The sequence below is a fragment of the Salmo salar genome, chromosome 12 (assembly GCF_965601325.2).
Source record: "Salmo salar chromosome 12, fSalSal1, whole genome shotgun sequence".
Taxonomy (NCBI): Eukaryota; Metazoa; Chordata; class Actinopteri; order Salmoniformes; family Salmonidae; genus Salmo; species Salmo salar.
The window spans coordinates 66,415,999-66,435,582 of record NC_138302.1 but is presented as its reverse complement, the minus strand read 5'-3'; the positions used below and the strand labels follow the sequence as shown (position 1 = coordinate 66,435,582).

Genomic DNA, 19,584 nt, shown 5'->3' with positions numbered 1-19,584 from the left:
CTCCCCCTAACGCTAGCTGCAACGCAGTCCTTCACGAGGGGTATCTGTCGAAAGCACCCCTTGAGGAAAAGACGTTTAGAAACCTCTTGGTACAAAATCCGATCCACGGAGATAGTACGATATCTCGACACATTCCATCAGCCAATCTGATTGACCATTCTTTTCATGATTTCGAGCCAGCTGTCTCTGTGAATAAGCAACTTCCCTCCTCCTTGCAGTCATGTAATACGGTAGTTGAGATGAACTTTTCTTTCCCTTTGGACACTTCCGCAAGCACTGCGGCCGTCCCAGCAAGAAAAACATTGATGCGCAGAGTATACTCTGCTTCCGATGATACACCTTCCGCTTTGTTGGGGACTGTCACCCCTTACAATGACACTAATGGCGTCAGTCCAGCAACTGACCCGATGACTCCCACTTGTGAAACACTTTGCGATATCACAGACCGATATCCTCGTCTCAGTTCACAGGTAATGAAGAGGTTGCCACACGCGGACGCGGTGGTGACTGACATGCCTCGACAGCCACTGAGCGTTTTGAAGCACAAACACCAGGAGATTTGGTTGAAAGGTTACAGCCACTCTCATAAAAACGCGGCCGCTGTCAACTCGTACATAGGGTCCGACCTTTTCATGTGCGCATCGGACACCAACACCACCCGCTGGTGGGGGGGTCCCGAGGCACAAAGGGGGGGAATAGTAGCCCAGACCCATGATGAGCCTCATCGAGGCCGGTGGGGGGGGGTCGAGACTACGGACAACACCGTACGAGGCCGCCAGAGCATAAATCAAATCTAGTTGTAAACTCTCCTATGAGAACAGTGAGGAGCAGACAGGCCCCTAGACGGGGATTATCTTAGAAGACATCTAAGATAGTACTGAGGTGTACCACACTGGTCGTAAAGGAAGTCCAGTGGACTTGTCCACCTCCAAAACAAATGGCAACAATAATTATTCTTTGCCATGCGTAGGTTCAACTACAATACAACTAGTAAAATGCTCCAATCATGTGTTCCGGTAGATAATATTTCAGAATAAATCGGTAGGATAACTGGTCCCCTTGAGTACCAGTACCAGCTACACTCAGTAAGAGGATTAGTAACCTCACAAGTTAAATTGCTATTGATAATAGCGACATAGGAGTCACTCAGAGTGCAACACGTGGAGGGGAATCTCCAGTGCACTCTTCCAATGGTTAACACACATGTCACTAATAAATAGGACCCTCCATTCAGGAGTAAAATTATTAGAAGTCATGAACCATGATCACGCCACGTATGACTGGTCCAATACTTAAAGAGTACTTCCGTCGTGAGGTTAGCTCCTCCGTGGATAACATAGCTATGAAATAGACTTCATACCTATCGCCACTACAATAGTGGAAGACAGTGACTTGTAGAAAACTACTACAGACTCCCTTGACACCAATTCTGACTGACCTCCAGGCATTGACCTGAAAATTACCTGACTATGTCAGACTCATTCTGAACAAGTTGTAATCTGCCCGGATACTTGGTTTTCTTCCCTTGACATGCGCGCTTGTGTAAGCATAAACGCACATGCACAACGGAACATCCAATTAGGATTTATGCTAGGACCACTTAAGGGCCCAAGCAATATACCAGCCTTAGTAAAGTTGAACATTTATTTCTAGGCCTTTGACTCTACAGCACTCACCAGTTTTCTTCCCAGAAGTCCGTAGGTCATACCTGTAGACTGCCCAAAACTAGTGCATTACAGCTGTAGACTTATCATATAGTTATCAACTTAGGATAGCGCCTAAGCAACACACCAAGTAGGAAAACCCTAGATATGGCATTAGAGACAATGCCATGATAATCATTTTGCCAGAACATTGGACGTATATAGAATACAGTCCAATTAGATGATTTTTTTTGTGTGAACTATATTTTGTATATTTTTGTTTTGTTTATGCTTTCATTCATTTTCGGTTCAGTTCCTTTGACACTTAGGAAGTGATAGAGCCATAAACAAAGTCCCCATACAACCATCACTTAGTGCCACAACGCCGCTCATTGGGGAATTAATGTAATTATATATATTTCATGAGTGTGTGTGCGTTGTTAACCTGTTAGGGCTAGGGGGCAGCATTTGCACGTCTGGATAAAAAAAATGTACCCGATTTAATCTGGTTACTAATCCTACCCAGTAACTAGAATATGCATATACTTATTATATATGGATAGAAAACACTCTAAAGTTTCTAAAACTGTTTGAATGGTGTCTGTGTATAACAGAACTCATTTGGCAGGCAAAACCCTGAGACATTTTCTGACAGGAAGTGGATACCTGATGTGTTGTATTGACTTTAAACCTATCCCATTGAAAAACACAGGGGCTGAGGAATATTTTGGCACTTCCTATTGCTTCCACTAGATGTCACCAGCCTTTACAAAGTGTTTTGAGTCTTCTGGAGGGAGATCTGACCGAACAAGAGCCATGGAACGATGATGTCCCATTAGACACCTGGCGCGCGAGTTCATGTTGGGTACACTCGTTCCAATACGTTATAAAAGAGTATGCATTCGTCCACCTTGAATATTATTCATGTTCTGGTTAAAAAAGGCCTTAATGATTTATGCTATACAACGTTTGACATGTTTGAACGAACGTAAATATATTTTTTCCCCTCGTTCATGACGAGAAGTCCGGCTGGCTTAGATCATGTGCTAACAAGACGGAGATTTTTGGACATAAATGATGAGCTTTTTTGAACAAAACTACATTCGTTATGGACCTGTGATACCTGGAAGTGACATCTGATGAAGAGAATCAAAGGTAATGGATTATTTACATAGTATTTTCGATTTTAGATCTCCCCAACATGACGTCTAGTCTGTATCGCAACGCGTATTTTTCTGGGCGCAGTGCTCAGATTATTGCAAAGTGTGATTTCCCAGTAAGGTTATTTTTAAATCTGGCAAGTTGATTGCGTTCAAGAGATGTAAATCTATAATTCTTTAAATGACAATATAATATTTTACCAATGTTTTCTCATTTTAATTATTTAATTTGTGACGCTGACTTGACTGCCGGTTATTGGAGGGAAACGATTTCCTCAACATCAATGCCATAGTAAAACGCTGTTTTTGGATATAAATATGAACTTGATAGAACTAAAAATGCATGCATTGTCTAACATAATGTCCTAGGAGTGTCATCTGATGGAGATTGTAAAAGGTTAGTGCATCATTTTAGCTGGTTTTATGGTTTTGGTGACCCTGTCTTTGACTTGACAAAACATTACACACAACTCTTGTAAATGTACTGTCCTAACATACTCTAAATTTATGCTTTCGCCGTAAAACCTTTTTGAAATCGTAAAACGTGGTTAGATTAAGGAGATGTTTATCTTTCAAAGGGTGTAAAATAGTTGTATGTTTGAAAAATTTGAATTTTGACATTTATTTGGATTCAAATTTGCCGCTCTTGAAATGCACCTGCTGTTGATGGAGTGCACCACGGGTGGCACGCTAGCGTCCCACCTAGCCCATAGAGGTTAACATCTGCCTAAGTTACTGCCCAGATCTTCCAGTCTGGACGACGGGTCCGGAACGGCGACCCCAAATCCGGACACCCACAGCCTATCCTTGTGGCGGCATGCCCGCTGTCAGAGAGACTACCAAGGTAAACCACCAGAGGGGGGGACCGCAACGGCGATCACCAACCAGGACATCCCCTGGCCCTTCCTGGGGTACTTTACAGCTTCCAGGGAACCTACCAAGGTACACCAATTGAGGAGACCGCAACGGCGATCACCAACCAGACATCAACTGCCCATCCTTGTGGTGGACGGCTCCGCTTTCAGAGAGCCTACCAAGTTCAACCACCAGAGAGGACTGCAACGATGATCTACCAATGGGACATCACGTGGTCATGATTTTATGTTGATTTGTAACTTGCAGGATAAACAAGATCCAAACCACCAGGGGGGGGGGGGTATGTCATGACGTTGGCCTCTCCCTTTTGCACACAATCCACCCTGTGTGTAAAGGGTAGAAAAAAATCTAAAATTCCAGGAACGTCTCTGGCCACATGGCCCATAGAGAGACAAAGGAAATTCTTCCAACTCATAGAATTGAAGAATCCAGCTACGAACTGATCCGCTGGTACCATTTTGTGATACTCAGAAGAGACAATATAGCCATATTACCATAAAACTGTTTATATAATAGACTCAGTTTAAGACTTGCCTCATGGGTGTATGGAATGTATTGATAAGGATAAAGCTTTTGTAAGACATTGAGATGCTATGTACTGATGTAATGTGATAGATTTGGTTACAGAAATACAATTCTAACTCAGTCATAGGCACGCCCCAGGGACATATACAGGACCAGGCGTCATTTGACCAGCCTGTTCGATGGGCACTATAAAACACTCCCTGATTTACATTTCCTCAGACCAGGCCTACACTCTATGGCCAGAGGTTTGACCATCCAAGTACTCTACTGAAAGTGAACCATACCACGTGGTTAACTTTTAGACTATTGATACCGACAGAATAAGAACAAGTCTTTGATATTAATTATTAGTCTGCAGCTAAGTAAATTATATCATCGAACGGGAAGACCAACAAAACAACCATTCTATGACGACATTAATGAATGTCGCTCTGAAAGATCCATTCTAACCGAGAGAGAGAGAGAGAGAGAGAGAGAACGCGGACAAAACTCCCCAACAGAACTGCTCTCCAACAAGAATCAGAACGACACACTGAGCATAAATATATATATTGATTGCAATTGTTCCCGAATGAGTGAGCCTTCAATTGTCAATTGTTAATGAACTCTGTGTAAACTTCTCAGCTGACCATTTATGACCCATTGTTCAACAGGCCGACCAGCCGGTTTAGCCCACAAGGGCACATTCCGATGCCAATCCTTTGTTGACGATAATTACTGTTTGTATGTTTTTCTGTTAATTACTTAGTGTAGTAAATAAATGATTTTAAGACAATTGATGTATGGATGATTTTAGTAAAGACTGGGTTCGTGCAGATACAACAATTTACGACGTTTTGGAATGAGACTGGACTAGAGGTAAATACACCATTTGAACTAGAAGATAATCGACCTATACTATAATAGAATATAATATTATAGTACAGGAAAGTTATATTAGGAAAATTATAGCTTTGTAATCTGAATATTCTCCTTGGTGCCCCGATCTCCTAGTTAATTACAATTAAATGATTAATCAGTTTAATCGCGTGATAATAATTACAGGGAGCTAATTGATAAACATATCTTCCGTTTAATGGTACCCCCAAAGACACGACAAATGCAACATGCAACAATTTCAAAGATTTTACTTAGTTACAGTTCTTATAAGGAAATAAGTCAATTTAAATAGATTCAATAGGCCCTAATCTATGGACTTCACATGAATGGGAATACAGATATGCATCGGTTGGTCACAGATACCTTAAAAAAAAAAAGGTAGGGGCGTGGATCAGAAAACCAGTCAGTGTCTGGTGTGACCACCAATTACGTCATGCAGCACGTCTTCTTCGCATAGAGTTGATCAGGCTGTTGATTGTGGAATGCTGTCCCACTCTTCTTCAATGGCTGTGCAAAGTCCCTGGATATTGGCAGGAACTGGAACATGCTGTCGTACATGTCAATCCAGAGCATCCTAAACATGCTCATTTCTGGTGAGTATGCAGGCCATGGAAGAACTGGAAATGTTTAGCTTCCAAGAATGGTTTACGGATCCTTGCGGCATGGGGCCGTGCATTATCATGCTGAAACATGAGGTGATGGCGGCAAATGAATGGCACGACAATGGGCCCCAGCATCTCGTCAAATTGCCATCAATAAAATTGTGTTTGTTGTCCATAGCTTATGCCTGCCCATACCATAACCCCACCACCACAGGGAAAGGGAACTCTGTTCACAACATTGACATCAGCAAACTGCTCGCCCACACGTCTGCCATCTTCCGGGTACAGTTGAAACCGGGATTAATCTGTGAAGAGCACACTTAAACCAGCGTGCCAGTGGCCATTGAAGGTGAAAATTTGCCCACAACGCCAAACTGCAGTCATGTCAAGACCCTGGTGAGGACAACCAGCACGCAGATGAGCTTCCCTGAGACGGTTTCTGACAGCTTGTGCAAAACTTATTTGGATGTCCTGGGCTGGCATGGTTACACGGGGTCTGCGGTTGTGAGGCCGGTTGGACGTACTACCAAATTCTCTAAAACAACGTTGGAGGCGGCTTCTGGTAGAGAAATTAACATTCAATTATCTGGCAACAGCTCTGGTGGACATTCCTGCAGTCAGCATGCCAATTGCACTCTCCCTCAAAACTTGAGACCTCTTTTTCATTGTGTTGTGTGACAAAACTGCACATTTTAGAGTGGCCTTTTATTGTCCGCAGCACAAGGTGTACCTGTGTAATGATCATGCTGTTTAATAGGCTTCTTAATATCCCACACCTGTCAGGTAGACAGATTATCTTGGCAAAGGAGAATTGCTCACTAACAGGGATGTCAACACATTTTCGCACAACATTTTAGAGAAATAAGCTTTTTGTCCATATGGAAAATTTCAGGGATCTTTTATTTCAGCTCATGAAACATGGGACCAGACCAACACTTTACATGTTGCGTTTATATTTTTGTTCAGCATTTTTTTTTTTTTTTTTTATGAGCATGGCCTTAATTCTATTACAGCATATTGGATGACTGTCATTCATATTCCATTTACCCAGCTTAATGTAACATCGATAGGTTTAGGCTACTACATGATACTCTAATTTTCCCTATACCCATCATGAGGTTGCTACAACCTAGCTTATGAATGAAAGTTTACAACGTAGGTCAAGAGAATTGAGTAATCAAGGTGACAGACAGTGACACATTCAATACCGCCTTGCACACGTGCATGCATCTAGCTGATTTAGGGTGTATTCATTAGTCCAACAGTTGCAAACAATAATTTATATTGAACAAATTCAGGTATGTTTATCTCCGTTCCGTTGCATAATTCCTTCTCGCATCTACGCGCTCTCCTACTCTCACCTCTTCCATTCGCTTGTGGACTTCAGTGCACAACAAATACATCAGCTATCTGTGACCAGGTGAAAAAACTTTTCCAAGCCAAACCTTCACATCATAACCACTACACACACACAGCCTACATTGTTGTCACCATATTAGCAGACGTCATACCCAACATAGCTACTAGAACTAAATCATTAGTAAACCCGCTACAATCATGCAATACAGTGTACAGTCAGCAAGCAGTTTAGCAGTTACACCGTCAGGTCCCAGTGGCGATAAATTAATAAAACCAAAAGCTACCAGAGTTGTATTTTTTCCACTTTCACTTAACCAGCTAGCTAACATAGCATCCCTCTCGGTTTGAGCCAGGTGTTTGAGTACGCTAAACTAGCTAGCTGCATTTGCAAACTAAATGAACGTGGAAAAAAATACAATGAAATATAGCTAGCTCTCGCTTCTTCAAACTAGCTTTCCACTGTGTTACCCTACAGAGTACTGTTGAAGCTACTGTTTTAATTATTTGGTGAAGTGAATATATTTAGTATAGTTTATCTAAAAGGGATAACTTGAATGTTTTATTATTAGACATTTTATGAAATTCACTGAAAAGGATGGTCCTCCCCTCCCTCCTCTGAGGAGCTTCCACTGAGATAGTCAGGAGTGGGATATCAAAGGTGCATGTAGGGACCTATAAAATATATTGTTTTCTTTTTTTACTTGATTCCATTTCCTTTTTCCTTAATTTAATTCTCTCTGTTTAGTTTTCTAGGTATCTGTTTTCCTGTTTTTTTGCTCTCAAAAATAACATTTTTTAATAGAAAAATCACTAAATTGGATGTTCCAAGTCCACAACAATGGTTAAACTGGAGACCACTAGAAGGTCTGGTAAAAAAATATATATTTATTTTGGGTGTAGTTACCCTTTAATTCCAGTGCTTACCTAGCAAGAGGCTATTGTTTGACTGTGTTTTTATAGCGCACATGTGATGGTAGAGTTAAATGTGATGGTAGAGTTAAATACCCACTGGTTTGATGCAAATAATCATGATATCATTCTGCCAAGTAAGCATAGGCTACTTTGTACAGTAGTTAACATTTAATCAAGAAGGTTTTTGGGAAAACCTTTCCATCTACCAGAAGACTTTCCATTAGCATCCTCACTAATCCTCACTAATGGCTACACAAAGTGTATGCGCACCGCACATACAGACGGGGATTTCTCATTACCTCTTCAGAAAGATGCAGGAAATACAAATCACTGATGCATTCTGTTCAGGTCTCATGATAAACTTGGACAAATTAATAAATGTTCAATACTTTTCGTTGATTCCCTACTAAATACAATACATTTTAAAATATTGTTGAATTCGTTTTAATGTCTGGATTACGTGATTCTGTCCGTGTTCTCCGCATCGCAGATTTTATCGGGCCCTAATGCATGTAAACAGTTTATCCTGAATAAGACCTTAACCAGGGTATGAGCTATTATTCGGAATACTGTGCGCATGTAAACGTGGTCATTGTGAAATGGCCACATTTCCATGTAACATTGAAATCATACATCATTTTAAATGGACATGAATATTCTATGCAACTAGTACAATGAAAAAAAGTACAACTAACATTGCTTTCCCATTTTAAGCATAGGCCCATATGCATTAGAAATACTGTGTTTTGGCAGCCAAGTCTTCCTCAAGTTCTAAATGTTCTAGTGGAACATATCATTATTCCTTCCTGCAGACAAGCCTCACCTTTAACTACAGGCTTCACGTCCTGTGATGTGGATGGTGAGTCAGCCAGAGACGCCAGCCCTGTCATGGAGATGTCCATCTTCTCAATCTTCACAGCCACCAGCACCTGGGCCGGTATCTCCTCCTCCATGGGCTCCTCCTTCACAGAGACCTGATGACCAGGGTCTACTTTCACAGTTTGTATATGACGTGCTGTCAGGGCCTCTGTAGTGAGAGATGTTGTGGAAGTGATTGGCCCCTTCTGGAAAAAGTGACTGAGGATGGAGCCATCCTTCTTGGGGCCCCTGGTCTGTCTGTGTGTTTTACACGTGACAACAGAGGCCGGGGTCTTCGGGGACAATGGAGGCGAGTCGAAATTAGCTTTTGACAACTGCTGCCTGGGATAAGCAGGCGGGAGAAAAGAACATCAGAACTTTAGCGTGAGACTGAAGAAATACAATAAGTTGGTCTCAACAGAGGAACAAGAGGACAGAGCTGACAAATTCTCCAGGTGTAAGTAGTCTGATAAAATGCATTGACTATTCCACACAGATATGCACACCAACCAAAAATGACATACACACAGTGACAGTGAAACAAACGCTCACTAAATTACTAAACAAAAACAGTTGTATCTATTGAGGCGCATGCAGACTCTCTAGAGAAGGAAAGGTTTGGGGCCCACTGGAAAGAGGAGAGGGTTATCTGCCAATAAATGCTGCTGACAGTAATGTGAGCCCCTTGACGTAAACTGCACATGTCCAATTATCTCGCACTTTCTTGCGGATCGAGAACGAGTCAGCCAGTTGGCCACAATCTTGGAAATGTGGAAAGCAAACAAATAGAGCTGGTAGCTGCAGAGCCATTACTGGGCCATAAAGTGGAATCAATGAGGTGTGCAATGCTCTGCTTTCCATATTGAAACCCTTTTATTTGTCTTCGCTCTGATCATTAGAGCAGGTTACAGCACACGCAAGGCAGCCAGCACCTTCACAGCACACACCATGTGTAGAATAGGCTATAAAACTCCCACTAGGAAGGTGCTCAGCTGCTCCCAGTACCTTACCCCCTGCCTCTATTAGTAAATATAAAGCCACAGGTAATATTATGCACATCCAGTCTAAATGAAATGCACTTAATGAAGAGGTGGCGGTGTGGTGGGCAGTAATATTTTACATGTATATACAGTATACTGTATATGCTCACTCCTTCAAATGCTCTCATGCCATCTGAAAAACACATCTAGTGGCACCAGTAACACTATCAGGTAAAGCAGCCAGGGTATCAGGAGGGCATCTTGTGCTTTGAGGAACCGAAGGCTCCACTCTCAGTGTTTACCCTCTATGGAATTCTAATTAATAAAAACATTTGAAGCTAATTTCCTGCAATTCTACACATTTTGCAATGACTTATGCCATGTTAATATGATACCGGAGTGAGAGTGACTAACAAAATCAATGGAGGCTCCGTGAAGATCAGGGCCCCCTGGCACGTGCCCTGCATGCCCCGGTCTGTATTCAGCCATGATTACTACAAGTTTAGATAACTGGCTAGACTAATTTAGCAATCTAAAAAGTATTAGTTGACATGGCTAATTAAGTGACTGGCAATGACTGACATAACAAGAGAAAAACTGCTGATGCACAACCAAATTTCAAAATTGCACATTGTGTATGCTGCTATTCTAACAGTAAATTAAGACCCCGACTGGACATGTCACGCAATCCACCAATAACACTGACGTTTCTTCGGTTTCATGGAAAAATTCCAACATTTAGCCTAGGCTAATGCAACACGTTAAATAGAGGCTGACAATAAGGCTAAGTATAAATACACACACAAACATAGATTTGATTACCATGTAAGTTTCACTAATACTAAGCCCACCATGACTTGGTAGGTAGCAGATCAAAGTCAGAATTGGAAGAAGTCCCACCCTTATGCAATAGTAGAATAGTAGAAATGTCTCTACACAAATAGACTCCACACACTGCATGCTCCACCTAACATCATTGCAAGCAATCTTTATGGAGATCATCAAAATGCCAATACTTGGGTTATGGGAGTCGATAAAACAGCAAGCCGCAACACAAGTAATAAGCATAGAGACTAAATGGGGGCCTTTGTCATTCTTTTATGGCTTCTCTCATTCCAGCATTGGCACGGAGTCAGGTGTCAAACTTTGTAAATACGGCATATGACCAACCTGAATCTCCCCTGGGCTGCCTCACTCAGATCCACTGAGTTACACTCATCCTGCATCTGCTGGACAAAACCCTGGAAGTCTGGGCTTTGTCATAATAAACAGCGCACCTCAGAGGGACAGGCCATTGACTGACTGCCTATTGTCTTCTAATCGGGAGTTACATCATAGACCTTTCCTCCACTATTCCATACATCACCCAGTAGGAACATTGTAATACTTTAGAAAATCATTAGCTACAATTTTCAGAGGTTGAAAAATGCTGAGGTTAAACTGCCATAGAGAATAGTGTAGTTAATAAAACATTAAATAATCTATTCTCTTTGTGCTTGATGACTATTCATAGATTCTAAATTAAGACAGGAAATGGAACAGATTGGAGTTAACTATATCTGTAATTAGATGAGAGAACCAATGAGTTATCTATGTTATTGGCACAGTGGGCAGCAGTGATGCGCGCCACAAGCACACACAGTTGCACAGACATACACACATCTATGTACCTCCACGGCCTTTAGGGAAGATTGTCAATGTACTGCTTCCCCCACACGAGGTCTGATTTGGCATGTGTTGAGTCCAGGACACAGAGGAAGGGATGACTTGGAGATAATCTAAGCCTACATGACAGTTTGATCTGATTGCCTACCTGATTTACTATTCAGAGGCACAGAGCGCAGTTCCATTGTGAATAACAACAAAGAGAGGAGACCCATGGTTTGAGGCAGGAATAACCAGTTTCCCAGAGGAAAGGGCATCCTGATAGTTACTAAGAATCCAGGAGATCTGCTCCCTAAACAGGCTGTCACCAGCCACACACAGCGTCAATTTACATTAAAAACAACATCCATATAGGGAGGGAAATACATTACTCTGAAGGCCAAAGGAAAGTATTCGATGCTGCTTGGTTTCTTGTTGTCATTTTGTTGACACAACGCTATGCAACTGTCCAAACACAAAGTGGTAGAGAAATGGTCATAACAGCGGGCGTTAGATTAAAGAGCTGATAATAAATAGCAGGCCAGAAGCCCCCCCAGAGGTGAGCGGGGGGTGGCGGCAGGCCGGGGAGGGGAGGGAGGCCAGGGTTTTGGGAGCTCATTGATCATGGATGAGCAGACCTGAAGTCACCAGAGGACCGGATAGAGTCAATACAGCCTCCTTAAAGCTGAGAGTCTAATTGCATTTCAACTGTCCCAGGATATTGATTCTAAAGTTGCCAGGCAGCTTCCTGCACACAGAGGAGAAAATGTTACCTACGACAAATAGCATCTTAAGCCCAAAGTATCAGAATAGCTCATAGTTTGCTTTTAGGGTCAGATACTTATGGTCTGCTATCAAGTATCTAGCCTAGTAACAACTTATTAAATAACTACATGATCAGTTAGGTAGGCTACTCAGCAAAATGAACACATTTCAGAAAGGACAAAAAGTAGATGAGAGTCAAGACATACAGTACAAAGCAAGGACTATGCTATTTGATTGCATCTCAGACAGCAGGGAAATGAACAAATGTGCACTCTGTAAACATCCTGCTTTCTGAGGGTCCAATCCCCCATGGTGGTGTACCGCTATTTCACATGCTCCCTGCTAGACAAACAGGAAATTAAAGGACAGAGGAGAGGGCAGCCACATAAGTCACTCTCTCCAAACCCCGATGGCCATCTGAAATTCCTCAGTTGTAGATTAGAGCTTTCTGAGGGATGACGCCATTCAGGTGACTGACGTGAGTGAGCAGCATGGTTTAAACATTGATAACAGCAGCACCACGAGATCAAGTCTGCTGCCTGCAGCCTCAAATCCTGCCTGGGCAAAGAAAATTCTCACTCATAAAATATGCATAAAACAGTGGACTTATTTACTGGGAACATCCATTTGTGGAATTGCTACAGAAGTGCAAATATCTTTTATGTGATTCACTCAATATCATGCCATGGTCATAGTCTTGTTGACAACAGCATTGCATTGTAGTAAATAGGAAATAATGCAATGCAAAAAAGAATATAGCTCAGGTACATTAAATAGAAATCCCCATTTGATTATAAAGTGAAATCCACAATTTAAAGGTGTATTAGTAGCAGGTAACTAGTAAGATGTTAAATAAAAATGGTTTAAATGTTGTTCACCAGAGGGCAAATTATAATCTAGTCAATAACAGTAGCATCCCCTGACATGCATTCCTAATCTTTCACATTCATTTTTGTTTCCTGGTATTTTTATGATGTAAGCTCAAAACAACCTTGGCTTTTTTATGTTTACATCCTCTCCTGTGTTTGTGGTTGAGGATATGTTTTTGGTGTACTGTAGTAAATATCCCTTCAGTCGTTTTCATTACTCCATTAGCGCCATTCCCAAGGCCAAAGTATACACAACATTGAATTTACTTGCTCTAACAGTGTTTCCTGCTACAATGGAGGGAAAAGGACATTGTTATCATTCCTTCCATTTTATCATTCTGAAATGACAACATTTAAAATGGCATCCCCAAACATCGGCACAAAAAGTGTATAGAAGTTGGTCCTGGGGCCCCCAAAGTTGGTCCTGGGGCTCCCCTGGGTGCACTTTTTGGTTTAAGCCCTAGTACTACATAGCTGAATAAAATAACAAACTCATCATTAAGCTTTATTTTTAAGCAGCTGTGTACTGCTAGGGCAAAAACCAAAACGTGCACCCACGGGGGCCCCAGGACCGAGTTTGGGAAACCCTGCTCAAAACGGCCCTTTTGAATGGTTTTGTATACTGACTGTTTAAATCATTAGGAACACCTTCTTAATATTGAGTTGCGCCCCCTTTTGCCCTCAGAACAGCCTCAATTTGTTAGGGCATGGACTCTACAAGGTGTCGAAAGCATTCCACAGGGATGCTGGCCCATGTTGTCTCCAATGCTTCCCATAGTTGTGTCAAGTTGGCTGGATGTCCTTTGGTTGGTGGAACGTCGTTGACACACACGGGAAACTGTTGAGCGCAAAAAACCCAGCAGCGGTGCAGTTCTTGACAGACAAACCGATGCACCTGGCACCTCCTACCATACCCCCTCTTCAAAGGCACTTAAATATTTTGTCTTGCCCATTCAATCTCTGAATGGCACACATCCATGTCTCAATTATCTCAAGGCTTAAAAATCCTTTAACCTGTCTCCTCCCCTTCATCTACATTGATTAAGTGGATTTAACAGGTGACATCAATAAGGATCATAGCTTCCACCTGGATTCACCAGGTCAGTTTGTCATGGAAAGTTCCTAATGTTTTGTGCACTCAGTCTATATAAGTATACACATGTATTTGCAAATAATATGCACTTTCAAAACTTGGCTTAACATTTTTCTACAGAGAAAGGAACCTGCCAGCTGGGCTTATGGCATCAGGCATACCCTCAGCCTTCAAACACTGAGCTTGGTGGCTTTTTCAAAATATACATTTTTGCGGTTTCTCTATCATGAATTGGCAGTTCATCTATCGTATAGGTAGGCACAGTTGTGCTGCAGGGTGTCTAGTTGCCTGAGGAGATGCCTCTAAATAATCTATGAACGAGAAATAGGCTAGATACAGTATGTTTACATTTTTCTACCAGCATATCATGTAATTATTTCATACACAATATAGGTACCTTGCAGTTTGAAAGTTTGTGACCAGGTCATCCAGTATCCGGTTGTTTCTTATGTCCTGTTCTGTTGTAGGCTAAAATAGAGAAAAATACATGCCTGCTTGATTTTGACATATGGAAAGCTAGATTCAATTAAAAAGACAGCTTCATTGTCACAACGTTGCAATGCATTCAGTACCACCAGGGATCATACTTACTGAATTACACACCGGACATTGCAACTTGTTGGACATACATTTTCTTATGCACAAAGAGCAGACTGTAAATAGAAATTTACATAATCAGGTGTGATTATACAGTATTGTTATGAGACAAGTGGTGCCATCTTCTACACACCAGGCTATAGCTATAACATGGTCTTGAAAACTAATGCTGGATAGTTTGTCTGGGGACAATATCCGGTTAACTTACAGTTGTGAGAGCATTTTGTCATCACTGCGGTACTCAGGAACTCAAAACAAATGGGACATCGGAGAAGGGTATCAACATTCTGCATACAGAAAGAATAGTGTCAGGTACTGTAGACTAGTATGATACACGGTGTGCGTCACATTTACATTGTTGTTCACACTACTGGGTTAGCTAGCTGGCTATTATGCATAATGTTTAAAAAGGCAAAACAATAAAAGCAAGTTAGTTAGCTAACTGTCTGACAAATATTCTGTACTAACTAACGTTAGCTTGCTATCATGGAGTTTGGGCTATTTTGCGAAAATAGTTATTGTAAGAAGTAGCTAGACTGTAGCTAGCTGACGTCGACGTTAGCTTGTCAATGTGGGAGTTTTGAAGAAGCACTTACTTTCAGGCAAGTCAGATTTGGTGGTAAATCCGCTTCATTACAATTGGCCATGATGATGATAGTTCTCTATAAACAGTGGTTAGAAGAACGAATTTAGAAAGAAACTGGGGCTATGTTTCATTGTATAATTCCGCACAGATTTATCTTCATCCCAAATGCACCCTTCCGGGAGGATCATGTCAATTCCTGTCTCGGTTTGCTCTTCGTGACCAATGGGCACACATAAATGTACCGGTTGGGCGGGGGAGCTCACAAAATTTGGCCCGTTATTTTATACCACAGTCATTAGACAGAGAAAATGTGCTATTGGTTTGACCACTGCTCCTGCCTGTACTTGTCTTGACTTCATGCATGGTTACTTATCTGTAAAGTGCTTGTCATCCAAATACTTGATATACAGAAGGTTTATGTTCCTATGGTTTGCTTCAGAAATTCCACATCACTAGAATGGAAGATAAGCCTCCTCTGACCCATAGAGATCCTATTAAATGACTAAAGGGGCTAATTCATACAAGCCTTAAAAGATTCAGAATAGAAATGGCAGCCATTCTCTGGTCTGATCAAATCAAAGTTTATTTGTCACGTGCGCCGAATACAGCAGGTGTAGACCTTACAGTGAAATGCTTACTTACAGGCTCTAACCAATAGTGCAGGGGAAAAAAAGAAGATATGTATGTGTGTGTGTGTGTGTGTAGGTAGGTAAGTAAAGAAATGAAACAACAGTAAAAAGACATTTGAAAATAAGAGTAGCAAGGCTATATACAGACACCGGTTAGTCAGGCTTATTGAGGTAGTATGTACATGTGGGTATTGTTAAAGTGACTATGCATATATGATGAACAGAGAGTAGCAGTAGCGTAAAAAGAGGGGTTGGCGGGTGGTGGGACACAATGCAGATAGCCCGGTTAGCCAATGTGCGGGAGCACTGGTTGGTCGGGCCAATTGAGGTAGTATGTACATGAATGTATAGTTAAACTGACTATGCATATAAGATAAACAGAGAGTAGCAGCAGCGTAAAAGAGGGGTTGGGGGTGGGCACACAATGCAAATAGTCCGGGTAACCATTTGGTTACCTGTTCAGGAGTCTTATGGCTTGGGGGTAAAAACTGTTGAGAAGCCTTTTTGTCCTAGACTTGGCACTCCAGTACCGCTTGCCATGCGGTAGTAGAGAGAACAGTTTATGACTGGGGTGGCTGGGGTCTTTGACAATTTTCAGGGCCTTCCTCTGACACCGCCTGGTGTAGAGGTCCTGGATGGCAGGCAGCTTTGCCCCAGTGATGTACTGGGTCGTACGCACTACCCTCTGAAGTGCCTTGTGGTCGGCCAAGCAATTGCCGTACCAGGCAGTGGTGCAACCGGTCAGGATGCTCTCGATGTTGCAGCTGTAGAACCTTTTGAGGATCTGAGGACCCATGCCAAATCTTTTTAGTTTCCTGAGAGGGAATAGGCTTTGTCGTGCCCTCTTCACGACTGTCTTGGTGTGTTTGGACCATTCTAATTTGTTGTTGATGTGGACCAAGATTGAACTCTTTGGCCTGAATGCCAAGCGTCAGGTCTGGAGGAAACCTGGCACCATCCCTACGGTGAAGCATGGTGGTGGCAGCAACATTCTGTGGGGATATTTTTCAGCAGCAGGGACTGGGAGACTAGTCAGGATCAAGGGAAAGATGAACAGAGCAAAGTACAGAGAGATCCTTGATGTAAACCTGCTCCAGAGCGTTCAGGACCTCAGACTGGGGTGAAGGTTCACCTTCCAACAGGACAACAACCCTAAGCACACAGCCAAGACAACGCAGGAGTGGCTTCGGGACAAGTCTCTGAATGTCCTTGTGTGCTCCAGTCAGAGCCCGGACTTGAACCCGATCAAACATCTCTGGAGAGACCTGAAAATAGCTGTGCAGCAACGCTCCCCATTCAACCTGACAGAGCTTAAGAGGATCTGCAGAGAAGAATGGGAGAAACTCCCCAAATACATGTGTGACAAGCTTGTAGCATCATACCAAAGAAGACTCAAGGCTGACTCAATCGCAGCCAAAGGAGCTTCAACAAAGTACTGAGTAAAAGGTCTGAATACTTATGTGTGGTATTATTATTATTTTTTTATACATTTGCAAAAATGTCTAAAACGTTTTTTGCTTTGTTATTATTGGGTATTGTGTGTAGATTGGTGAGGGAAATTAAAAATGATGTAATACATTTTAGAATTAGGCTGTAGCGTTACAAAATGTGCTAAAAGTCAAGAGGTCCAAATACTTTCCGAATGCACTGTATTTAATCTGTTACATGTGTCAAGTCTTGAAATCAGACATAAACAAATGCACGTGGCATATACAGTGGCAAGACAAAGTATGTGAACCCCTTGGAATTACCTGGATTTCTACATAAATTGGTCAAAAAATGTAATCTGATCTTCCTCTAAGTCACAACAATAGACAAACTCAGTCTGCTTTAACCAATAACACACAAATTATTGTATTTTTCTTGTCTATATTGAATACTTAATTTAAACATTCACAATGTAGGTTGGAAAAAGTATGTGAACCCCTAGGCTAATTACTAATTGTTGACTTGCATGAAGCTGGAAAGGGTTACAAAAGTATCTCTAAAAGCCTTGACGTCCATCAGTCCACGGTAAGACAAATTGTCTCTAAATGGAGAAAGTTCAGCACTGTTGCTACTCTCCCTAGGAGTGGCTGTCCTGCAAAGATGATTGCAAGAGCACAGTGCAGAACGCTCAATGAGGTTAAGAAGAATCCTAGAGTGTCAGCTAAAGACTTAGAGAAATCTCTGGAACAACATCTCTGTTGACGAGTCTACGATACGTAAAACACTAAACAAGAATGGTGTTCATGGGAGGACACCACGGAAGAAGCTACTGCTGTCCAAAAAAAACATTGCTGCACATTGCTGCAAAATATTCTGTTGACAGATGAAACTACAGTTGAGTTGTTTGGAAGGAACACACAACACTATGTGTGGAGAAAAAAAGGCACAGCACACCAACATCACAACCTCATCCCAACTGTAAAATATGGTGGAGGGAGCATCATGGTTTGGGGCTGCTTTGCTGCCTCAGGGCCTGGACAGCTTGCTATCATCGACGGAAAAATAAATTCCCAAGTTTATCAGGACAATTTGCAGGAGAATGTTAGGCTATCTGTCCTCCAATTGAAGCTCAACAAAAGTTGGGTGATGCAACAGAACAACGACCCAAAACACAGAAGTAAATCAACAACAGAATGGCTTCAACAGAAGAAAATACACCTTCTGGAGAGTCCTGACCTCAACCCGATTGAGATGCTGTGGCATGACCTCGAGAGCGGTTCACACCAGACATCCGGAGACTATTGCTGAACTGAAACAGTTTTGTAAAGAGGAATGGTACAAAATTCCTCCTGACCGTTATGCAGGTCTGATATGCAACTACAGAAAACATTTGGTTGAGGTTATTGCTGCCAAAGGAGGGTCAACCAGTAATTAAATCCAAGGGTTCACATACTTTTCCCACCCTGCACTGTGAATGTTTACATGGTGTGTTCAATAAAGACATGGAAACATATAATTGTTTGTGTGTTATTAGTTTAGGCAGACTGTGTTTGTCTATTGTTGTGATGAAGATCAGATTAAGATTATTTCTTGCCACTGTAATTACTCACGTCTCTGAAATTGCACAAACTCATATTGTAGTGCATGTCTGGATATCATTTCGCTCTGAAGCCTGCAGCCTTGCTGGCTCGGTCGAAGTGGCTGTCTGAAGGTCTAATTAGCCCCTACTCCCTCAATAATTTTCACTCCCACAGCTTGCGAGGGGAAGGGAAAGTGGGTGATTTGGAATTCAGCCCCTGATTTTACTTATGCAGGAAAATAAAAGTGAAGCGATATATCAGAAATTGTGTAATATAATTATTGTCAGCCTAAAATATTGTCATCATTTTAAATACAGTTTATACAGGTTTTATACACATTTTCTGTATAAATATCCTCTAAAATATGCAATTATTTTATACAATATCAGTACTTGTTGCATTTACAACTTGTCTAAATCCTATCATCAAATGATTTCAGCCAGTGTATGGCTGTGGATTCACTGCATTGTTTGAATGGAATGTTGGCATATTGGCAGTTATACAATGGTTGGGTCTAACCCTGAATGCTGATTGGTTAAAACCACATTCCAGCCAGTGTATATTCCACAAATGACCACCGGCTAAATCTATGATGTTAA

The 19,584-nt window shown here is 41.7% G+C and overlaps 1 protein-coding gene across 3 annotated transcripts in view; it reads right to left on the bottom strand.

The window, feature by feature from the left end:
• Nucleotides 1-15,581, bottom strand: part of rad18 (RAD18 E3 ubiquitin protein ligase) — a 99,038-nt gene extending 83,457 nt beyond the window's left edge. For all 3 annotated transcript variants that reach the window (XR_001319692.3, XM_014132861.3, XM_014132864.3), the window contains exons 1-5: nucleotides 15,359-15,581; nucleotides 14,971-15,049; nucleotides 14,757-14,818; nucleotides 14,563-14,633; nucleotides 8,780-9,156 (exon numbers count right to left, since the gene is read on the bottom strand). Coding sequence is in view for 2 of the 3 variants with exons in the window: in XM_014132861.3 (XP_013988336.1) it covers nucleotides 8,780-9,156; nucleotides 14,563-14,633; nucleotides 14,757-14,818; nucleotides 14,971-15,049; nucleotides 15,359-15,409 (640 nt within the window). In the remaining variant the exon portion in view is untranslated. The remainder of the gene's footprint in view (nucleotides 1-8,779; nucleotides 9,157-14,562; nucleotides 14,634-14,756; nucleotides 14,819-14,970; nucleotides 15,050-15,358) is intronic.
• Nucleotides 15,582-19,584: the final 4,003 nt, after the last annotated feature.